Source organism: Erythrolamprus reginae, chromosome 1 (genome assembly GCF_031021105.1).
Source record: "Erythrolamprus reginae isolate rEryReg1 chromosome 1, rEryReg1.hap1, whole genome shotgun sequence".
NCBI classification, from domain to species: domain Eukaryota; kingdom Metazoa; phylum Chordata; class Lepidosauria; order Squamata; family Dipsadidae; genus Erythrolamprus; species Erythrolamprus reginae.
In genome coordinates, this window is record NC_091950.1 from 122108571 (window position 1) to 122130146 (window position 21576).

The following is a 21576-nucleotide window of genomic DNA, read 5'->3' on the forward strand; positions in this document are numbered from 1 at the left end:
GGGAGGGGGGGCGGCGGCGAGGGAGCGTCCTGTTATGCGCGTTTGTCCGTCGGGCCTGCTTCCGAGCCCGGCGCGCGGCCCTGGCCGCTCCGTCATGGAGGCAGCGGCAGTGGCGCCGGCGGCAGAAGCAGCGAGGGCTATTGAAAGCAGGCGCAGCCGACGGAGCGAGCGCCACGACGGCGTCGGCGTCCCCTAATCCCTTCTTTCCCCGCCGGACGACTTGAGCCGTCCTGCCTCGCCGGGGGCCTTTCTCCAGCATGAGCGGAGGAGGGGGTGGAAGCGACGGCGTCGGCGGCAGCTCCTCTCCGTCTGCTCCCGGCCGGTTCGCCGACTACTTCGTGATCTGCGGGTTGGACACCGAGACGGGCCTGGAACCGGACGAGCTCTCCGGTGAGTTCACTTAGTCCCCGCAGTCGTTTGGAAGCTCAGCAGCTTGGACGGACCCGGCCGGGGATTTGCTTGCCGCCGGATGCATGGCGTCGCTTGGATGCCCTGGAGGAAGGGAGGAGCGGGGACAACTGTAAAGATGGTGCTTTTGCCTCTCTTAGGGCCCGGGCAGATATCGCGCACATCGCTTTCCCTCTCTTGGTCTCTCTTACGCGGACATACAGATACAGACACCCACGTAGTGGGAGTGGGGAAGAGAGAAAGAGAGCAAGAGAGAAGAAACACACACACACATACACAGAGAGAAAAACACAACATGCACGTACAGAGAGAGAGAGAGAAAAAGTAGCACATACGCAGAGAGAAAAACACACATAAACATATATATACAGTATATAGAAACTCACACACATACAGAGAGAGAAACATAGACAGAGAGAAAGAAGAGAGACACACACAGAGAGAAACATACATACCATACACAGAGAAAAAACACACAACAGGCACATACAAAAAGAGAGAAACACACACACACAGAAACACTCAAATACAGAGAGAAACACATACACACACACACACACACACACACAGAGAAACACTCAAATACAGAGAGAAACAGAAACACACACACACACACAGAGAAACATACAGGTACACAGAGTGAGAAACATTCACAGAGAGAAAGAGAGAAGAGACACACACACACACAGAAACATATACACACATACACAGAGTGAGAAACATACACAGAGAGGGAGAGAAGAGAAACACACACACACATACACACACAGAGAAAGTGAAACACACACACTGAGGGAGAAACATACACAAAGGGAGAGAGAAGAGAAACATATATACACACACATACACACAGAACCAGAAACATACAGAGAGAAAAAGGGAGAGAGAGAGGAAAAAACATACAGACATACAAAGAGCAAGAGGAATACACAGAGGAGGGGGGGGGAAGAAAACACACACACACACACACACACACACACACACACGCAAAGTGAGAGAAACATATACAAACACACACATACAGGGGGGGGGGAGAGAGAGAAGCACACAAACACACACATTTGCTTTTGACAGCCACAGGAACACCAAAGGCTGCCCAGTTTAACATAAGGGATCTGGAAGGGGAAGTTCTTTTTAAGCAGGACCCATCCTCCCTTCCAGTTGTCTAAGAGGACAGTGACAGATGGGGGAGAGAATATGGGGTCTTTTTTCCCTGCTTGGTGTGTCCAGGATGATGCTGAAAACAGCTGCTGCTTTGTTTTGGCCACAACAGGAGCTTATTTTTTTCTTAGTCCTCTTCTTCTCCTTGAGCTCTCAGAACTCCCTAATTGCTCCAGTTGGTACTTTGAAGAGGCAGAGACTGCTGTTTAAGATTGTGGCAGTCACCACATAAGATACAGGAAACACTTTTCTTAGTTTTTTCTGTTTTCGAATCCTGTTCTGTTTTCAGATTAACAGTCTTTGATTTGTGTATTTTTTTTTGCTAACACCCGTTCCTGTGCAGGGTGGTGCTATACTTAAACATATTGACTTGGCACAATTCTTTAAAATAAATGATTAAGTTGCATGCAGAACTGAAAGAAAAAGTAGAAGAAGTTACAAAAATATGGCAAACCTATTATGGTTTTGGAAGCACTTGCCAATATTTTATTCTTTTCTATCTTCTGCCCATATTCATGAATGGCTGGATAAATTAATCGCTCCGTTGAGAAAATAACACTATGTAGTTAGGAAATGGATTCAGTATATAACCATAATATTTTCTAAGATAGTATATGAATTACTGCAAATATATTTTAATTTAATCTCATTGTTTTGTGTGAAGTACTTTCAGGATTTAATTACTTTGTATAATCATATTACGTACATTGTTTAAAATGAAATATATAATGCTGGACTGGATGGGTTTTGGCCTGATTCAGCAAGGCTTTTCTTACGTTCTTACTGTTTATAAAACTGAAGTGGAGCTGACAACTCTGAACGTAATCACACATTACAGGTTATAACAGTCTTACGTTTATCAGCAGCATACAGTACTGTATAGATTTTGGAAGCATTTCATTATTGATGCTACCTGAACTTGAATATCTTTGCTAACTAATTTACTTCAGATCACCCAGAACTTGTCAAATGAATATCAATCTGCCTTCATTCTTTGTTTATACTTATGAAGAACTTAAATTACTGTAATTTCTGGAATATTATATGGAATAACACTGTTGGATCCTTTATATTAATTTCTTATTCTAAAGTATTCTTATCTAACATAGGATATTTTTTTCCATTTACTGTTAGCAATATTTTAAATTTTGCTTCTCTTATGATGTGTCCAGTATTTTTTATCTGTCAGGTTCATGCAGTGAGATAATTATTTCCAAATTATTTTGATAAAATTCATCTTTGTAAACATGAAAGTGTTCTGTTCTTCCTGCGCTTTCAAAGATTATATAATATAATCCTTTAATTATGTAATATATCCTTTAAAATGTTTAAAATGTCTAAGAGAACAAAAATGACAAACTGCATGCCAAGTTGAATATCTTAGTATTTTAAAAATGGGGATCCAAATTTCTTGCTTTAATACACACTTGAAATTTTTGATTTTGAGTATACCGAATTAATTGAATGTATGCAGTAAGGTCCTGCTGGATCTCAAACCATATGCATTATATCAGAGGTCTTCAAACTTGGCAATTTTAAGACTTGTGGACTTCCGCTCCCAGAATTCTACACCAGCTGTTGAAGTCCATAAGCCCACAACTTTCTGTAACCTATCATAGATGAAATATTATCTTAGACACCCTTATCCTCAAATTTAAATATAATTACTAGAGCAAGATATAAATGTTTCATTGCAAATTAATGTTAAATGTAGAAATCTTTATTTTATTACCCAAGAGTTCTTGTGGTAAACAATATCAAAGAAAGTGAGTACTGTATTTCTACAACTTCTGCTTTTAATTTCCTTCTGAATTTAATGTTTAGAAATCTTCTGTTGACTCAACCATGAGTGAATATTCTCAGTGCATTGTAGGGCATAGTAAGAATGTCTTATACTTATACAGTGAGGTAGAATGATGGACTGTTTGTACATAAAGTAGTCCTTGGGTTACAATGGCAATTGGAACACTAATTTACATAGTTAAGCAATGCGGCCCCAAAGTGTGGCATCATACTTTACCACCATAACTCCAGGACTATCTAGTTCGGTAAGCAGGAAGAGGCAGGAGTCCTAAGCAAAGAGTGCATGGGTGTGTTTAGGAGCAACTGGGGAGCGGGGCTGTCGCATGCAGATGCTATAGAGTGGGAGGGGATTTGAATACTGTACTTTTATTTGGCCAAATATGATTAGATACACAAGGAATTTCTCTATGGTGTAGAACAGCTGATCGATATAATAAGCTCCCGAATCTCCTATCCACTCACTGCGGTCGGCTGCTGAGCGAGGAGAAGGTGGAAAGGCAAGGGGGCGGGGAGGAAAGCGGGCCTGCAATTGGCCCCTTCCTTTGCCGCCTTTAAGGAGAGAAACTGTTGCTGCCCTATGGCAGAGCAGCAACAGTTCCTCTGCCTAAAGGCGAGAAAGAAATTGGCCAATTGCAGGCCCGCTTTCCTCCCCGCCCCCTTGCCTCTCCACCTCCTCCTCCCCACCTCCTCCTCCGTGATGAGTGGACGCGAAATTCAGGAAAAGGCGATTGGCGATTGAAAAACTGTCCATTGAAAGTCACAGCTAAGTGCGCCATGGCTAAGTGTATGTGTGTGTGGGGGAGGCGGCTGCTTGAAAACCCCTGACCCCCATCGCCTTCCCCCCGTGGCACAAGGCGAGCACACCTCGCTGCTGACACAGGCGGCGGGGACCGCCCTGTCCCCCTCTCCCCCCTGCGCAAAGCTACGCAGTCCCGGATCGCTCGCTTCTCCAGCCAGCAAAGCCGACTGCCCGGCTTTGCTGGCTGATCCAGGAAAGCGTTGCATTTGAAAAGTGCACGTTTAAAAAGTGCGCCACTTTCCCGGGCAGCTGGCTTTGCTGGCCGGAGAAGTGAGCAATCTGGGACTGAAAGAAAGGAGGAGACAGAGAGAGGGAGAGACAAAGAGGGAGAGATACAAAGAGAGTGAGTGAGAGAAAGAAAAGAGAGAGAGAAAGAAAGAGAGGGGGGAAGAGGGAGAGAAAGAGGGAGTGTTAGAGAGGGAGAGAGAAAGGAAGAGGAGAGATAGAAAGGGAGAGAGAAAGAAAGGAGGAGACAGAGAGAGGGAGAGAGAAAGGGAGAGATACAAAGAGAGTGAATGAGAGAAAGAGAGAAGAGAGAGAAAGCAAGCAAGAGAGAGAGAGAAAGAAAGAAAGAGAGAAGGACAGAGAAAACGAGAGAGGGAAATAGAAAGAGAGAAGGACAGAGAGAAAGAGAGAGAGAGGGAGAGGGAGAATAAATATTAAATATTGTATTTGTTCCCATTTTGTTTTTTACTTTAAATAAGGTATGTGCAGTGTGCGTTTTTTTTATAGTCCGGCCCTCCAACAGTCTGAAGGACAGTGAACTGCCCCCCTGTGTAAAAAGTTTGGGGACCCCTGGTGTAGAAGCTCTAAGTGTACATGCAAAGCAATAGAATAATGATAATCATAATAATAATAGCAATAAAAGGGAGAGTAAATATAACAGAAGGATAAATAAGGATATTTATTTTATAAAGGATAAAGGGTCTGCAGGTAATGTGAGATGATGTCATATGCAGTAACTTCTGAGAGCAAGCTAGGTGGTGGGGGCCTCTATAAAGTGCAGATAGCAATAGCACTTTAGACTTACCGGTATATGCCACTTCATAGCATTTTATAGCCCTCTCTAAGTGTTTAAGAGTCAGCATATTGCTCCCAACCATGTGGGTCCCCATTTTACCAACCTCAGAAGGATGGAAGGCTGAGTCAACTTTGAGCTGGCCAGGATTGAACTCCTGGCTGTCAGCAGAGTTAGCCAATAGTGCATTCTAATTACTGCACCACCATGGTGAGTCTAAGCACAGCACCATGGCGGATAAGCCAGGGATGTGGGGGTACAATAAAGTATGAGATCCTCAAGATCTCATACTCCATAATGGAGTTCCCTGAGAGAAAAACCAGCAGGGTCAACTTACAGGAGAACCTGCAGTCTTCCCTGCTGGTTTCCCCATTGACCTTACTTGTGGGAAGCTGACAGGTAATGTTACAAATGATGATCACGTAACCAGACTTGCTGCAATGATGTAATCATGAGCTGGATAACTGGGCACCCAGATCACAATCATGTAATGTGGAAATACTCCAATAGCTAAAATTGTATAGCACTGTAAGTCTCCCCCACTCCTAAGTCCTCTTGAATTTTAAAAGTCATAACTCAATGATTGGTAGCACTCCGTTTCTTGATTAATGATTCTGAAATTAGCCACAGGTAGGTCTATATAATGTGCTACATCACAGTGTCTCGGGTGCTAAAAGGGTGCGTGCGTGCACACACATCCATAATGCAATGCCCTCTCCCACTGTCCTGAACTCTAGGGAACGGCGACAAATGGCCCAATGGCCCAACTGGAAGTTTGGAAATGAACTTCTGGTTGAACTGGTTTTCTTTTTAAAAAAATCTTTATTAAATATATATATATATATATATATATATATATATATATATATGTGTGCGTTTGTCTTGTAATAAGTTTGTCTTTATATATATAAAAAGACAAACTTATTACAAGATAAACACATTCAGAAAATTAAATACTGTATATACAAATCGATATCAAGAAATTTGAATACAAAGCATTTAACATAAGTGTCAACCATCCTGTTGACTATCATTTCCTATAGCCTATTTGTGGTATCCTGTAGTACATATACTGTATATATACTATATATTCCTTTTATGGTCTAACATTTAGTCATTTAACTAGATTTCATTCTTATTTATCTTTCTATTTAAGTTTATAATGTCTTTAATTAATTTTTATTTTCATTCCATTTTTCTTCAAGCAGCTGTATTTTGTTTTAACAACGATTTGTCTTAGTTTCAGGTTGTTGGCTATTAGACTTGTATGATTACATATCTTCATTTATAATTCTTCCGGACTGTGAGGAATATTTAGCCAATTATTATTATCATTTGTTTATTTATAGTTTATGTTATGCCATTGTTATAATTTTTGGTATTTTTTTCTTATTGACCTGTTTTTCAGTGCCCCCCCCCCCACTTTCCCCAAGGATTCAGGAGATTTTCCTGAAGCCTGGGTAGAGCAAAAACAGCCAAAAAGAAGCCAAAAAGTCAGCTGGGGCGCATTGAAGCTGACATAGGACAACACCTCGCATGCCCTCAGATATGACTCTGAATGCCACCTGTGGCACATGTGCCATAAGTCCACCATCGCTGCTATATCACAACTATGCAAAGTAAATTTTGTCTTAGTTTGAAGTAGAAGAGAAAAAAAATGAAAACAAGCACAGCATATTTCCTTGTGTTTATGCTTTTTGTAACGTATATTTATGTGTAGTAAATATTAAAACCATTTGTTCATTTATTCTTTGTTTTTAGATTTAACAGTTATATGGATGCCTCCTAAAATTTGTTCCAAAATCCGTGCTTTGTTCAATAGACCAGTGTTTTTCAACCAGTGTGCCGCGGCACACTAGTGTGCCGTGAGATATGGTCAGGTGTGCCGCGAAGCTCAGAGAGAGAAAGAAAGCAAGAGAGAGAGAAAGAAAGAGAAAGAAAGAAAGAAAGAAAGAGAGAGAGAGAAAGAAAGCAAGAGAGAGAGAGAAAGAAAGCAAGAGAGAGAGAAAGAGAACAAGAGAAAGAAAGCAAGAGAGAGAGAAAAAGAGAGAAAGAAAGCAAGAGAGAGAGAAAGAGAGGGAGGGAAGGAGAGAGAGAGAAAGACACAGAGGGAGGTAGGGAAGGAGAGAGAAAGAGAGCAAAAAAGAGAGGAAGGAAGAGAAAGAAAGAGGAAGGGAGAGAGAAATAGAGTGAAAGGGAGGAAGAGAGAAAATATTTTTGTCCAAACTTTTTTTAGCCCCCCACCCCACCCCGCTCAATGTGCCCCAGGGTTTCATAAATGTAAAAAATGTGCCGCGGCTCAAAAAAGGTTGAAAATCACTGCAATAGACACTCAAGCTTCTTGAAATACAGTGGTACCTCTACTTAAGAACTTAATTCGTTCCGTGACCAGGTTCTTAAGTAGAAACGTTCTTAAGTAGAAACAATTTTTCCCATAGGAATCAATGTAAAAGCAAATAATGCGTGCTAAACCCATTAGGAAAAAAATAAAAGCTTGGAATTTGAGTGGGAGGAGGAGGAGGAGGACAGTTGCTGCCGAAGGAAGAAGGTGAGCTGAGGAGAATAAAAAAAAATCCAGAAATTTAAGGCTTAAAAAAAAAAAAGAGGGACTCTGAGGCGTCGGGGAGGAGCACATGCTTCCAATACACCCAGTGAGAGGCTGCCTCCCATACACTGGCTGCTGCTGCTGTTACCTGCTGCCTCTTCCTTCCAATGCTGAAGGGCTCCCCTCTCCTCTCGTTCGCTCGCTTTGTAGCTGGCACCTTTCCTTCGCTGTGGTGACTCCTCGGCTACCCAGAGCGAAGGGAGCGTTTCTTTTTCTCTGGGCACTATCAGAGGTTTATTCCCTGTCCAAACGCCCAGAGAAATGAAAATGCTTCATTCGCTCTGGACTGCCAAAGCCTCCTTAAGTGCCACCAAAAGGCTCCTCTGGCAGCCCAGATGATTGGGATTAAAGGGGGAATAGCAGGAAACTGGCCAGGCCTTCGTGCTGCTCTCAAATTTCCTGGCAAAATTTTCCCGGCTCGGATTCTTAAGTAGAAAATGGTTCTTAAGTAGAGGTAAAAAAATCTTGAACACCGGGTTCTTATCTAGAAAAGTTCTTAAGTATAGGCGTTCTTAAGTAGAGGTACCACTGTATATCATACTGCAATGAGAGGACATTGTGTAGCTTTTCCTCCATTGATTGTATAAGAAAAAAGTATACTGAAGGATAAGCCCACTTGCAGATTTTTTGGAATGTATTTTGACATCTAAAATTCTTGTCTTACAAGAACTGGCAGTCTTTGATTTACAACACACTTTTTCACACTTACGACCATTTCAGCATCCCCATGGTCATCTGCAGGTCTCCGAGCCTACGGAGAGGGATGGCATACAAATCTAATTAAACAAACAAACAAACAAATAAATCTGAGCAAAATTGATCTGCTTGACAACTGGTTCATATTGTTGTGTCCTGGGTCATTGATCACCTTTTTCAACCTTCTGACAAGCAAAGTCAGTGGGGAAACCAGATTCACTTAACAACCTGGATACTAATTTAACAAGTCCATTGATTAAACTATGGTAAAAAAAAGTTGCAAAAGGAGGCAAAACTCATTTAAGAAATTTCTTAGCAACATAAATTTTGAGCTCAATTGTGGTCATAAATTGAGGACTACCTGTATATATGGTAACGGTATCAAGAATTACATACTGGGAAGTAATTAGTTTCTATATAGAGAAGAAAAAGGACATTTTGTTTTGGAAGCTTCATCTGAATTAGAATGCTGCTGCTGAGCTTTTGGAAATTTTTTATTATGAGGATGGAATTTCTTTGTTATAGCAGTTTAAACCTTCTTTTTATTTTAGTTTAGTGAAGTGACCATGATAGAAACATAGAAGATTGATGGCAGAAAAAGACCTCATGGTCCATCTAGTCTGCCCTTATACTATTTCCTGCATTTTATCTTAGGATGGATATATGGTTATCCCAGGCATGTTTAAATTCGGTTACTGCTGATGTATTACAGCTTTTCATTTGTTCTCTTTCATTTACTGTATCTGATAGAGTTATCTCTGCAAGTCCAAATCTCTGGGCTTTGATTTTAGACAATAGATTGTAACTGCACAGAAGTACTGGTGCTACCATAATAGGGGTGAAATGCTCCCAGTTCGGGCGTGCCTACCGGTCATCGGAGAGCCTGTAGCGGTGGCCACCCCGACTGGATGCCACCATTTGGGTTCTTTTACCCTTTGCATATGTGCAGAACGCTTTGTGCATGCACAAAGGGTAAAAAGCCAAATGGCAACATCCGGGAGGGAGGGCGAAGCCTCTCACTACTGACTCTCTGATGACTGACAAGCATGTCCGAACTGGGAGTATTTCACCCCTCTACCACGCTGGCTGGGGAAATCTGGGAGTTGAAGTCCAAATATCTTCAAGTTGCCAAGGTTGGGAAACACTGCTCTATGATACCAGTTATAGGGCTGCCTTCTTCCCTTTGATTTGTTTCTATCACTATAAAAATATTTCTGAATAAATCACTTTAGTTTTCTTTTTTTCTTTTTTCTATATCTCTATTGCTTTTGTTTTCCTGTTATATATGTTCTTAATGCTATATGCTGAAAGCTGCATTTCATTTTTTAGTGAAAAACAGGATTTAGGATCAGAAACTTTCATTCATAATTTATAGTTTATTAATTTAAAGATAGTAATACAGATTGTTTCCAGCAAAAATGGATTTTCTAAATTTTAAAAGAACTTAACCATTGCATATCCCTATAAAACATGAAGTTTAGAAGTATTTCTAAGCATAAACGTTTGAACATGCATTTCTCACATTTATGATAAATTTCTTTAGTTGTAATTTGCATTTGGTGGAAGAGACAGTATTTTCCTGTAATGAGCTATGAATTTATTCCTCGCAAAATGAGTAATGGCAGGTATTTCCATGGGCAATTTAGCTGATAATTTAGCAGAACTGCTGATAAAATTCTGTTAAGTATCTTATCAGAACTTAATAAAAGATCACATGTAGTACATTTCTCTACTGAGTTAGTTTTTCCACTGTTTTTAAGGGTACCTTACTGGTAGGAATGTTTTGTGTAAGTGTTAAAAAATCTGTTTCTGTAATATTAAAGATTGTGGGGATTTTTTTTATAATGAAGTGCCTTTTATTTTGGTAGCATTGCAAGAAAATGAGATTAGAATCGTAATGACATTTAAAAATGCATTTGTTGTAGATCGTTTATTTTTCTCTCCCCCCCCCCCCCCGCAGAATGTTGTGTTGTATACCATGTTCTGAACACCAATAAGCTCTTTTGTTTTAGAAGTAACTGAGACAGACGTGACATGGTAGCTGATATATCAGGGAAGAATGGTGTAGCTGATGTAAGAACAGCTGTGCTCAGTTAAAACTGTTTTGGAGCGGCAGTACAGTATGAGAGTCTTGTTTATGGCTGACATGACACAATGATTGTGTGCATGGCTGTATTTATAATCCTAAGGAGAGATTGAGATTTTAAAGAATTACCTATGGTTCCTTTAATTCTCTTAAACTTTTACAAATCTGTTTATATTAATATGTATATTGTTGACTTAACTTTGCAATAAATTCTCCTTTTGGGGGGGATTCTTTTTCCAATCCCCTTCCCTCTTCCTACATATTCTAATTGCAGCTAGAAATGTTTTATTAGCCTCCTATGCTAGGGGAGGGTGCAAGCTCAGGATAGTTAAATTAATAAAAAATTGTAAGCACAAAAAGTTAACTTAGATTGAAAAATGGCATAGAATTAGAAAAAACAGATCCAGGAAACTACAGACCTATCACCCTGACCTCAGTACCAGGAAAGAATTTGGAAAAGATAATCAAGCAACTAATCAATGAACAGCTAGAAACAAACAGTAATAACCAAAGTCAACATTGGTTTGTCAAAAACAGATCATGCCAGATAAATCTTATTGCATTCTTTGACAAAGTGACAAAATTAGTGGACCAGGGGAATGCTGTCGATGTCGTTTACTTGGACTTCAGTAAGGCTTTTTACAAAGTAGACCATAATCTACTACTACATAAAGTAGAAAAATGTGGGATGGACACCAATACCACCAGATTGATTCAAAAATGGCTAACCAACCGCTCTCAACGTGTAGTGCTCAATGGAACTACAGTGGTACCTCTATCTACAAACGCCTCTACTTATGAACTTTTCTAGATAAGAACCGGCTGTTCAAGATTTTTTTGTCTCTTCTCAAGAACCATTTTCCACTTACAAACCTGAACCTCCAAAACTGTAACCAGAAAAGTAGGGAGAAGCCTACGTGGGGCCTCTCTAGGAATCTCCTGGGAGGAAACAGGGCTGGAAAACGCAGGGTGAAGCCTCCGTGGGGCCTCTCTAGGTATCTCCTGGGAGGAAACAGGGCCTCCACCCTCCCTGTGGTTTCCACAATTGTACACATTATTTGCTTTTACTTTGATTCCTATGGAAAAAATAGCTTCTTCTTACAAATTTTTCTACTTAAGAACCTAGTCATGGAATCAATTAAGTTTGTAAGTACGTCTACATGGAGGAATGTATGCAATACAGTACCCCAAGGCTCTGTTTTAGGCCCAATACTCTTCAACATCATCAATGACTTGGATGAGGGGATAGATGGGGAAACTTAGCAAATTTGCAGATGACACCAAACTGGCAGGAATAGCCAACACTCCAGAAGATAGGCACAAAATACAGAAGGATCTTGACAAATGTGAACAATGGGCACTATCCAGTGATGGGATACCAAAATTTTTATTATCACACTCTGGGCGTGGCTTATGCATTTTGTTTCAATATCTTTCAGTGCAAATTGGGTGCTGTGGGGGAACTCCAAATTTTGCTACCGGAACGGCGTTCCTGACCGTTCCTGTAGGAGCCCATCACTGGCGCTATCTAACAAAATGAAATTCAATGGTGAAAAAAGTAGGCAAGAAAAACAAAATACAAAGATACAGTATATGTGGTACATTGCTCAACAGTAGTAACGGTGAGAGGGATCTTGGAGTCCTGGTGGAAGACCATTTAAATATGAGCCAGCAGTGTGCAGCAGCTGCCAGAAAAGCCAACACAGTTCTAGGCTGCATTAACACAGGGATAGAATTAAGATCAAGTGAAGTATTAATACCACTTTATAAGGCCTTGGTACACTTGGAATACTGCATTCAGTTTTGGTTGCCACAATGCAAAAAGGATGTTGAAACTCTAGAAAGAGTGCAGAGAAGAGCAACAAAGATGATTAGGGGACTGGAGGCTAAAACATATGAAGAATGATTTCAGGAACTGGGCATGCCTAGCTTAATTAAAAGAAGGACAAGGGGACACATGAGAGCAGTGAGAGTTGCTGGAATTTTTGTATCACTGTAGCACTCCTTTCATCCTAAAAAAGCTAGACAAAGAAAGGGAGATTTGTTTTGGGAACAATCCCTTTCAGATTAGGCAGCTGACAAATACCTATGTTTTAAAACACTGTATATTCTGTCTCTCACTTGGTTCAAACATTGTACCTTGCAACAAACTACACAATAGCTTTCTCTTTCCTTTCATATATATGTCAATTAAAGCTTTAGTGCATTTGGGAAGCTGTTTTTGCTTTTTAAAACATTTAACTGAATTATAATTTTAGATGTGCTATAATTTCATGTTTTAAATACTGCATACTTTGAACTATGTCATTGGCTAATATAAATTAAAACATATGTCTATGAAGATTCTCAGTCATCCAGGTCATGATTGTCTCAAAAGTGCTTTTTCAAAAGGCAACCTGACTTATCTTTCTCCTTGAAATTTATATGTTATAAATATCAGATCGGTACATATAAATACATTTCATTCTTCTTTGGGGCATTATTTCATGCATACAGAGTTATCTCATTTAATGTCAAAGAGTTTCATTTTTCATAACCAGTTTTATGTTTGTGAAGTTGTATGTTCCTATACTGTGATGATTGAACACTTTTGTATAAATAGTACAAGATTTTTTCAAGCAGTTTGAGTAAGGATATAATCTGAAACTGGAATCAATTTTAATTAATTAAAGACTCTTAACAGCAACTGTTCCAAAATTAGCATTGCTTGCCCCTTAATCAGAATACATTGGACAATAATTGGTTCCCCCACAATCCCACTTTGCAGATGGTGATAAAAGCTTTAAGCTTGTTTAAAGCATGCTTCGTGTAGTTCTTCTCTATTGTTTTAACAGCTGTCACACTTGGCATACTCATTGCCTATTCAATTCGTGAAGGTGACAACATTTATTTTTGGATTTAAAAACCTCTCCTTTTACGATTTCAATCCTAGGAAATAAAGTGTGACAAATACTGCTTTAAAATATTGGCTTTATTAAATTCTTTGTAGTATGTTCCAGTGGTGTTTAAAACCAGTGTACTGTTTTTCTTTCCTATAATGTCAAATTTGCCAAGGCTGGAAAAATTAGAATATCATGCAAAAGTTCATTTATTTCAGTAATACAGCTTAAAAGGTGAAACATAATACATGGGACTCATTATATACAAGGCAAGATAGTTCAAGCCGTGATTTGTCAAAAGCACTGCCAAAAGCACCAAAAAGTGGTTCAATGAAGAGCTGGGGTAGTGCAGCAGGTAGAGTGCTGTACTGCAGGCCACTGAAGCTGACTGTAGATCTGTAGGTCAGCGGTTCAAATCTCATCACCGGCTCAAAGTTGACTCAGCCTTCCATTCTTCCAAGGTGGGTAAAATGAGGACCCAGATTGTGGGGGAAATATGCTGGCTCTGTTGAAAAGTGCTACAGTGATCCCTCTATTATCGCGAGGGTTCCGTTCCAAGACCCCTCTCGATAATCGATTTTTCGTGATGTAGGGTTGCGGAAGTAAAAACACCATCTGCGCATGCGCGCCCTTTTTTTTCTATGGCCGCGCATGCGTAGATGGTGGAGTTTGCGTTCCCCGCCGCCCACGCAAAGGGGAAACCCCGATTCGGCTCCTCGCTGCTGCTGCGCTACCGAGCAGATCAGCTGCTGGGCGGCCGAAGGAACCTTCCCTGGGTCTTCCCCCTCTTGCTGGCGGGCGGGCGAGCGGCGGGCATCAGCGAGGAGCCGGGGTTTCCCCTTTGCGTGGGCGGCCGGGAAGACCCAGGTTAGGGGCTCGGGGGGGTGCTGGGAAGCCCCCCAGGCCGGCTGCAACCTTTTAAAACAGCCGCGCCGCTTCCCAGCTGACTCCTGAAGCCAAACGCGGAAGTTCGCCTTTGGCGTTTGGCTTCAGGACTCAGCTGGGAAGCGGCGCGGCTGTTTTAAAGGGTCGCAGCCGGCCTGGGGGGCTTCCCAGCACCCCCCCAAACCCAGGTTGGGGGTTAGGGGGGGTGCTGGGAAGCCCCCCAGGCCGGCTGCGACCTTTTAAAACAGCTGCGCCGCTTCCCAGCTGAGTCCTGAAGCCAAATGCGGAAGTTTGCCTTTGGCGTTTGGCTTCAGGACTCAGCTGGGAAGCGGCGCGGCTGTTTTAAAAGGTCACAGCCGGCCTGGGGGGCTTCCCAGCACCCCCCTAACCCCCAACCCGGGTTCGGGGGGTGCTGGGAAGCCCCCCAGGCCGGCTGCGACCTTTTAAAACAGCCGCGCCGCTTCCCAGCTGACTCCTGAAGCCAAACGCGGAAGTTCGCCTTTGGCGTTTGGCTTCAGGACTCAGCTGGGAAGCGGCGCGGCTGTTTTAAAAGGTCGCAGCCGGCCTGGGGGGCTTCCCAGCACCCCCCCTAACCCCCAACCCGGGTTCGGGGGGGTGCTGGGAAGCCCCCCAGGCCGGCTGCGACCTTTTAAAACAGCCGCGCCGCTTCCCAGCTGACTCCTGAAGCCAAACGCGGAAGTTCGCCTTTGGCGTTTGGCTTCAGGACTCAGCTGGGAAGCGGCGCGGCTGTTTTAAAAGGTCGCAGCCGGCCTGGGGGGCTTCCCAGCACCCCCCCTAACCCCCAACCCGGGTTCGGGGGGGTGCTGGGAAGCCCCCCAGGCCGGCTGCGACCTTTTAAAACAGCCGCGCCGCTTCCTAGCTGACTCCCGAAGCCAAACGCGGAAGTGGTTTTTTTTTAATTAATATTTTTTTTAAAATCGCAATATAGCGTTTCGCGAAGATCGAGATCGCGAAACTCGAGGGATCACTGTATTGCTAACATGTTGTAAGCCGCCTGAGTCTAAGGAGAAGGGCGGCATAAAAATAGAAATAACTAACTAACTAACTAACTAACTAACTAACTAACTAACCATGGGATTACTGTGCTTGATTGGCCAGCAAACTCGCCTGACCTGAACCCGATTGAGAATCTGTGGGGCATTATCAAGAGAAAGATGAGAGACATAAGACCGAAAATGGCAGAAAAGCTGAAGGCCGCTATTGAAGCATCCTGGTCTTCCATAACACTTCAGCAGTGCCACAGGCTGATAGCTTCCATGCCACGCTGCATTGAAGCAGTAATTGTTGCAGAAGGGGCCCAAAACAAGTTCTGAGTACATATGCATACTTATACTTTTCAGAGGTCACTCATGCCCTCGAGGTTCAACTACTGTAATGCTCTCTACATGGGGCTACCTCTGAAGAGTGTTTGGAAACTTCAGATTGTGCAGAATGCAGCTGCGAGAGCAATCATGGGCTTCCCCAGGTATGCCCATGTCACACCAACACTCTGCAGTCTGCATTGGTTGCCGATCAATTTCGGTCACAATTCAAAGTGTTGTTTATGACCTATAAAGCCCTTCATGGCATCAGACCAGAATATCTCCGGGACTGCCTTCTGCCGCACGAATCCCAACAACCAGTTAGGTCCCACAGAGTTGGCCTTCTCCGGGTCCCGTCGACGAAACAATGTTGTCTGGCAGGACCCAGGGGAAGAGCCTTCTCTATGGCAGCCCCGACCCTCTGAAATCAACTCCCCCCACCTCTGTCGTCAGGCATGGGGAAATTGATTCCCCTGGGCCGTTTCCACTTTATGTATGGTCTGTATGAGATGTATGATTGTTTTTATATTAAGGGTTTTAATTTGTTTTAAGTATTGGATTTCTACTGTTTCTTGTTGTAAGCCGCTCCGAGTCCTTGGAGAGGGGCGGCATACAAATCTAATAAATAGATAGATAGATAGATAGATAGATAGATAGATAGATAGATAGATAGATAGATAGATAGATAGATAAATATTGTTCTCTGTACAATCCTTGTTTTATTGATTGCATGTAATATTCTAATTTTATGAGATGGTGGATTTAGAATTTTTATGAGCTGTACCCCATAATCACAATTATGACAAATCACTGCTTAAGCTATCTTGTCTTGTATGCAATGAGTCTTTTAAACTGAATTGTTACTGAAATAAATGAACTTTTGTACAATATTCTAATTTTTTGAGTTTCACCTGTAGCTTCTCTATATAATGGGAACTGTTTTACCAATAAAGCATTTTTAGAAAATATAACCTGGAAAAATGTGATATTATTTATGTCATTTGAATTTTGTGCAGTACTTGAATTTTAACATAGTAGAATTATTTGGATGTCAGATTCGTATTATCTTTTGAAACCCATATTCCCAGTAGGATATTCCTTTTGTCAGTATGAGGGATTCCTGGACCTGTTACTCCTCCTCTTTGCTATTAGTACTTATTTATATGCCTTTGAAAATGCTAACTACTTGCTTTTATAGTTACAAAAGAAATTATGATTAAGTTCAGGTTAATCCAGGAGAAGATACAAACAAACAACCAGTTGCAACAGTGTTGAAAATAAGAGATGGGTACACTCTTGAATTCTAGACAATTAATTAATTCTTAATTCTGTTAATTGTAATTGTATGAGTATTTATTTGGACAGTTAAGGATAGTCTACTTGTGGCCTTTAAATGTCAAAGTTTTTCAGAAGTTATTTGCTATTGCCTACTTCAAGGACTGAGTGATTAGCCCAAGGTCATGCAGTTACTTTGGGCCTAATGTTGAACTAGAACTCTCAGCCTCCTGGTTTCTAATTTGGTATCTTAATCACAACATCGAACTGGCTCTCTATAAAAACTGCAGGGATTGTTCAGGCTGTTGACAGGATTCAACACTTACTAGAAGGCACACACACACACACACACCTCTTTCCTTTCCCCATTATATATGAAATTTAATTGATTGCACAAAACCATACATTCCAAAGGAGTATATTCCTTTAATAATGTTAGTAACCAATTACTTATAGATGGGGGAACGAATGAGTTTTTATTTATGAGTTATCCTAGAACAAGGGTGTCTACCTTTGGCTTTTAAATGTCAATGATCTATAGGCTCCCAATATCCCCCTTGCTAGCCATAAGTGCAGGGAGATGAAACTGGGCAAAAAGAGAAACAGCTTGCCCACACCTGACTTAGAATACATTTTATAGTTCGTAATCTAAAGTTAATACTCCATATTTGAAGTGAGTGTTTCTGTTAAGAATGCAGCTGATTCTTTTGTAGAATATGTAGAAACTACAGTAGCTCACAGCATTCTGTGAATTCTATTATTTCTTTTACATATTACTTTGTCTAAACAAATTCAGCATACATGGAGAAAATACAGTGGAATTAGATTTAGTGAGTAGGGATTATTTGTCGAGAATTTTTAAGAAATAGATTTGTACACATATTAAATATTGACACTATTAAATTATAACACAGTGTTCTTTTTATTTGTTATATAGCATTATGCCAGTATATACAGGCCTCTAAAGCCCAAGATGGTGGTGGCCGTTTCATTTCAAGTTCAGCAGAAGGTAAAAACCAGGAGGAAAAACAATCAAATCTCTGGTTCATATTTCTTTTCTAATATTTCTGTCCCTTGACCATCTGTGCCTTCTAGATTTTCCTTCGCAGAATAGTTTTATAACGAATGATGGATTCCAGCGTTATAAAAACCAAATAAAATTAAAATGGACGCTATGTATCTTTATTTAAGTTTTGCATCTTTTATCTATGTGTGTTTTTCCTAACTAATTTTAAAGTGGGAATTGGTTTTAAAGTACAAATAAATATTTAAAATAAATGAACTATCTTGTGTTGCACTTACATAAGGAAAAGCACAACCAGATAATTATATGCAAACCACTATCAATACTATAATTTCATTCTGCTTCCTCTTTCTTGCTAATCACTACTTTGCATTTCCTGCTTCTATTAAAAGGACTAAATTCAAATATTTCTTTATTTCCTAATTATGTTCTTTCTAGCATCTACGTTAATAAAGTTTGAATGAAACACTGTGATTGATCACTTCTTTTTCAATTTTTCAGGTGAAAACTTTGAGCAAACTCCATTAAGACGCACATTCAAGTCCAAAGTTCTGGCTCGTTATCCAGAAAATGTAGAATGGAATCCTTTTGATCAGGATGCCGTGGGAATGGTTGGTAATTTATATTTTACATCCTATTTTTGATCTTGAATCAATATGGATGGTACAGATTAAATTTTTGTTGTACGTGCAGTCTAAGGGCATATTTGGTTGTATAATTCAACTCTTAGGGTTTTTTCACCTGCAAGTTATACTGAAGCACAAGAATCTAAATAGAACTGTAGCTGGTCCTTCAACCAGAAAGTTGTTTAAAATACTGTTGTATTAGAGAATCCAAAAAAGATTTGGTTTGGAGGCATTTTTAAAAATATTTGGAATTATTTTGGATTCAAGATGTTATTTACACTGTTTGATATTTTAAAGAATATGTAAGGCTGTAGATTTGATCAAAAGAGGTTGTTCATGGGAATATGAATGCATTATTTGTCTACAACTCATTAAATCAGCCACCTCTCGCTGATGAAACACAATCCTAATACAGTGCAGCATTTGTGCCCTTTTATGTTCCATAGCACCTCTTCTGAATTGAATCTAGAGCATTGCACAGCCCTGTTCCAAGTGAAATATAATGGTTTTGAACCTGAGCTCTCCTTTGTTTATTTGAATTATGTTGAGTGTGGTTTTTATAACTTTTTAAGTATCTTTACTCCTCTTGCAGTATATCTCACAGCATTTTGAAAGGTTTGGCTAATAAATTTGTGTGGAGGGGGTCAGGAGACTGCAAATGGAAATGGGGAGATACGAAAGCTTTGTTCCATGATTATGAACCATAGGAAGAAATACAAGATTCAAATCAATTTTAGTATGAGAGTGAAAAATGTATTCAAGAAAGTAATATATAATTTTTCTCCAACTTTCCTTTCTCTCTTGCCTAGCTATGTATGCCTAAAGGTTTGGCTTTCAAGACACAAGCTGATGCCAGAGAACCTCAGTTTCACTCATTCATCATTACACGTGAAGATGGATCACGAACATTTGGATTTTCTCTAACATTTTATGAGGAAGTTACCAGTAAACAAATCTGTAGCGCAATGCAGACATTGTATCTCATGCACAATGCGGAATATGATATTCTTCATGTTCCATCCACCAATGATAAAGATAACCTTAGCACCATAGAGGATTGCAATGGTACATCTGTATCAAAACTACAACGATTTAACTCGTACGACATTAGTAGAGACACACTCTATGTCTCTAAGTGTATTTGTCTGATCACTCCAATGTCTTTCATGAAGGCATGTAGGAAAGTGCTTGAACAACTCCATCAAGCTGTAACTTCACCTCAGCCACCACCATTACCATTGGAAAGCTTTATCTACAATATTCTATATGAAGTTCCTCTCCCTCCAGCAGGAAGATCTCTAAAGTTTTCAGGAGTTTATGGACCTATAATCTGCCAGAGGCCAAGCAACAATGAATTGCCATTATTTGATTTTCCAGTCAAAGATGTCTTTGAGTTACTTGGAGTGGAGAATATGCTTCAACTCTTCACTTGTGCTCTTTTGGAATTTCAGATATTGCTTTATTCACAACGTGAGTATAACTGTTTTAAATAGCAAATTATGGGCAAGTTCATAACAATACTACATTGTTGTTATTGTGTAGTCAGATGTTTAGACTGGATTTGACATTTTTATCTGCCTGTCAAGTCCTTCCCAAAACCCTAAAATAGACAGATGTTGTTTGATGATATTAAAGGCATCATCATAGAAGGTAACCTATTGTGTTATTGATTGATGGATATTATTGTTGATCAGACAGACCGACAGATGTTTAGACTGGATTTGGCAATTTTATTTTTATTTATTTATTTATTTATTTATTTATTAGATTTGTATGCCGCCCCTCTCCGAATTTTATTCACCTTTTAAATTCTTCCCAAGGACTTAGGATAGGCAGGTGTTATTTGGTGGTGTTAAATGTATTGTCATAGGATGTAAGCTATTTCAAGTAAAGCTGCCTTTTGCAATTGACTGATAATGATTTTGTCAGTGCCAATTGTATTCAAGTGGTGTTACAGATATTTTGGGATTGCACTCTAGATACCTATTACTATTGGTAGTATCTTTGCTTTGTTTTGCTACAGACATTCTTCTATTTAGCAGTTCTTTGCTTTCTATTCTGTTGTCTCCAAGCAATACAGTGTCCAATATCCAGACTTTTTAATCTTACTGATTGCATGTAATATTCTAATTTTCTGAGATGGTGGATTTGGGGTTCTCATGAGCTGTACACCATAATCATCACAATTATGACAAATCACAGCTTGAACTATCTTCCCTTGCATGTAATGAATCTCTCTCATATATTACATTTCACCTTTTAAGTTGCATTACTGAAATAAATGAACTTTTGTGTGATATTCTAATTTTTTGAGTTTCATCTGCAATGTGTTCATCTTGCTAGAATCTAGTGAAAAAGTATTTCACTAAAGATATATTGCACAATTGATAACTTCTGTGCAAATGTCTTCAGATAGTATTTGGCTGTTGTTATAATGTTCTACTGTACTGCTCTATCAATGTCTCAGCCAGTAGCAACACCTGGGAGATCTCCAGGGGATCACTAGGGCTAATGTTCAGCTGTGAAGATGAAAAAACATCTCAGAAGAAAGTTATGTCTAAAGATTTCCATATTATTCTCAATAAACATGTTCTTAAAAGTGATATGTTAAGAATGCTACATCAGAAGAGGTTGTTGCTAGCCTCCTACAGTACAAAACTGATTGTCTAGTTTGCAGTTTAGTTATGTTGTCTGAACCTAGAGAATAGGTTTAATTCAGTAGATCTTGATTCAGTTAACTAGGTTAACATATTGATTGTAATATATATGTGGGCTTATATACTTGCTGGTAAAACTTAAATAGTTTGTTTGAATGCACTATGTTTCAAACATATCTACATCTTATATGTATTCTATAGAATTATTGTGCTGAACTGTTAATTCAGCATATTATGGCAGGAATGATGAAGAAGAGAGGGGGTGAGGAAGGAAGGAAGGCTACTGATGAACGTGCTGGTCTTGGAGTGAGGAAATCCAGATTGTAGTTTCA

The 21576-nt window shown here is 40.1% G+C and overlaps 1 protein-coding gene across 2 annotated transcripts in view; it reads left to right on the forward strand.

Annotated features, from left to right (window-relative positions):
• Nucleotides 1-21576, forward strand: part of DENND5A (DENN domain containing 5A) — a 70186-nt gene continuing 48610 nt past the window's right edge. Inside the window, exons 1-4 of one of the 2 annotated variants that reach the window (XM_070763429.1) lie at nt 1-390; nt 17875-17946; nt 18463-18572; nt 19397-20057. In XM_070763429.1, coding sequence (XP_070619530.1) covers nt 258-390; nt 17875-17946; nt 18463-18572; nt 19397-20057 — 976 coding nt within the window. In that variant the 5' untranslated portion in view covers nt 1-257. The remainder of the gene's footprint in view (nt 391-17874; nt 17947-18462; nt 18573-19396; nt 20058-21576) is intronic. The other variant, XM_070763419.1, reaches the window with a different exon arrangement.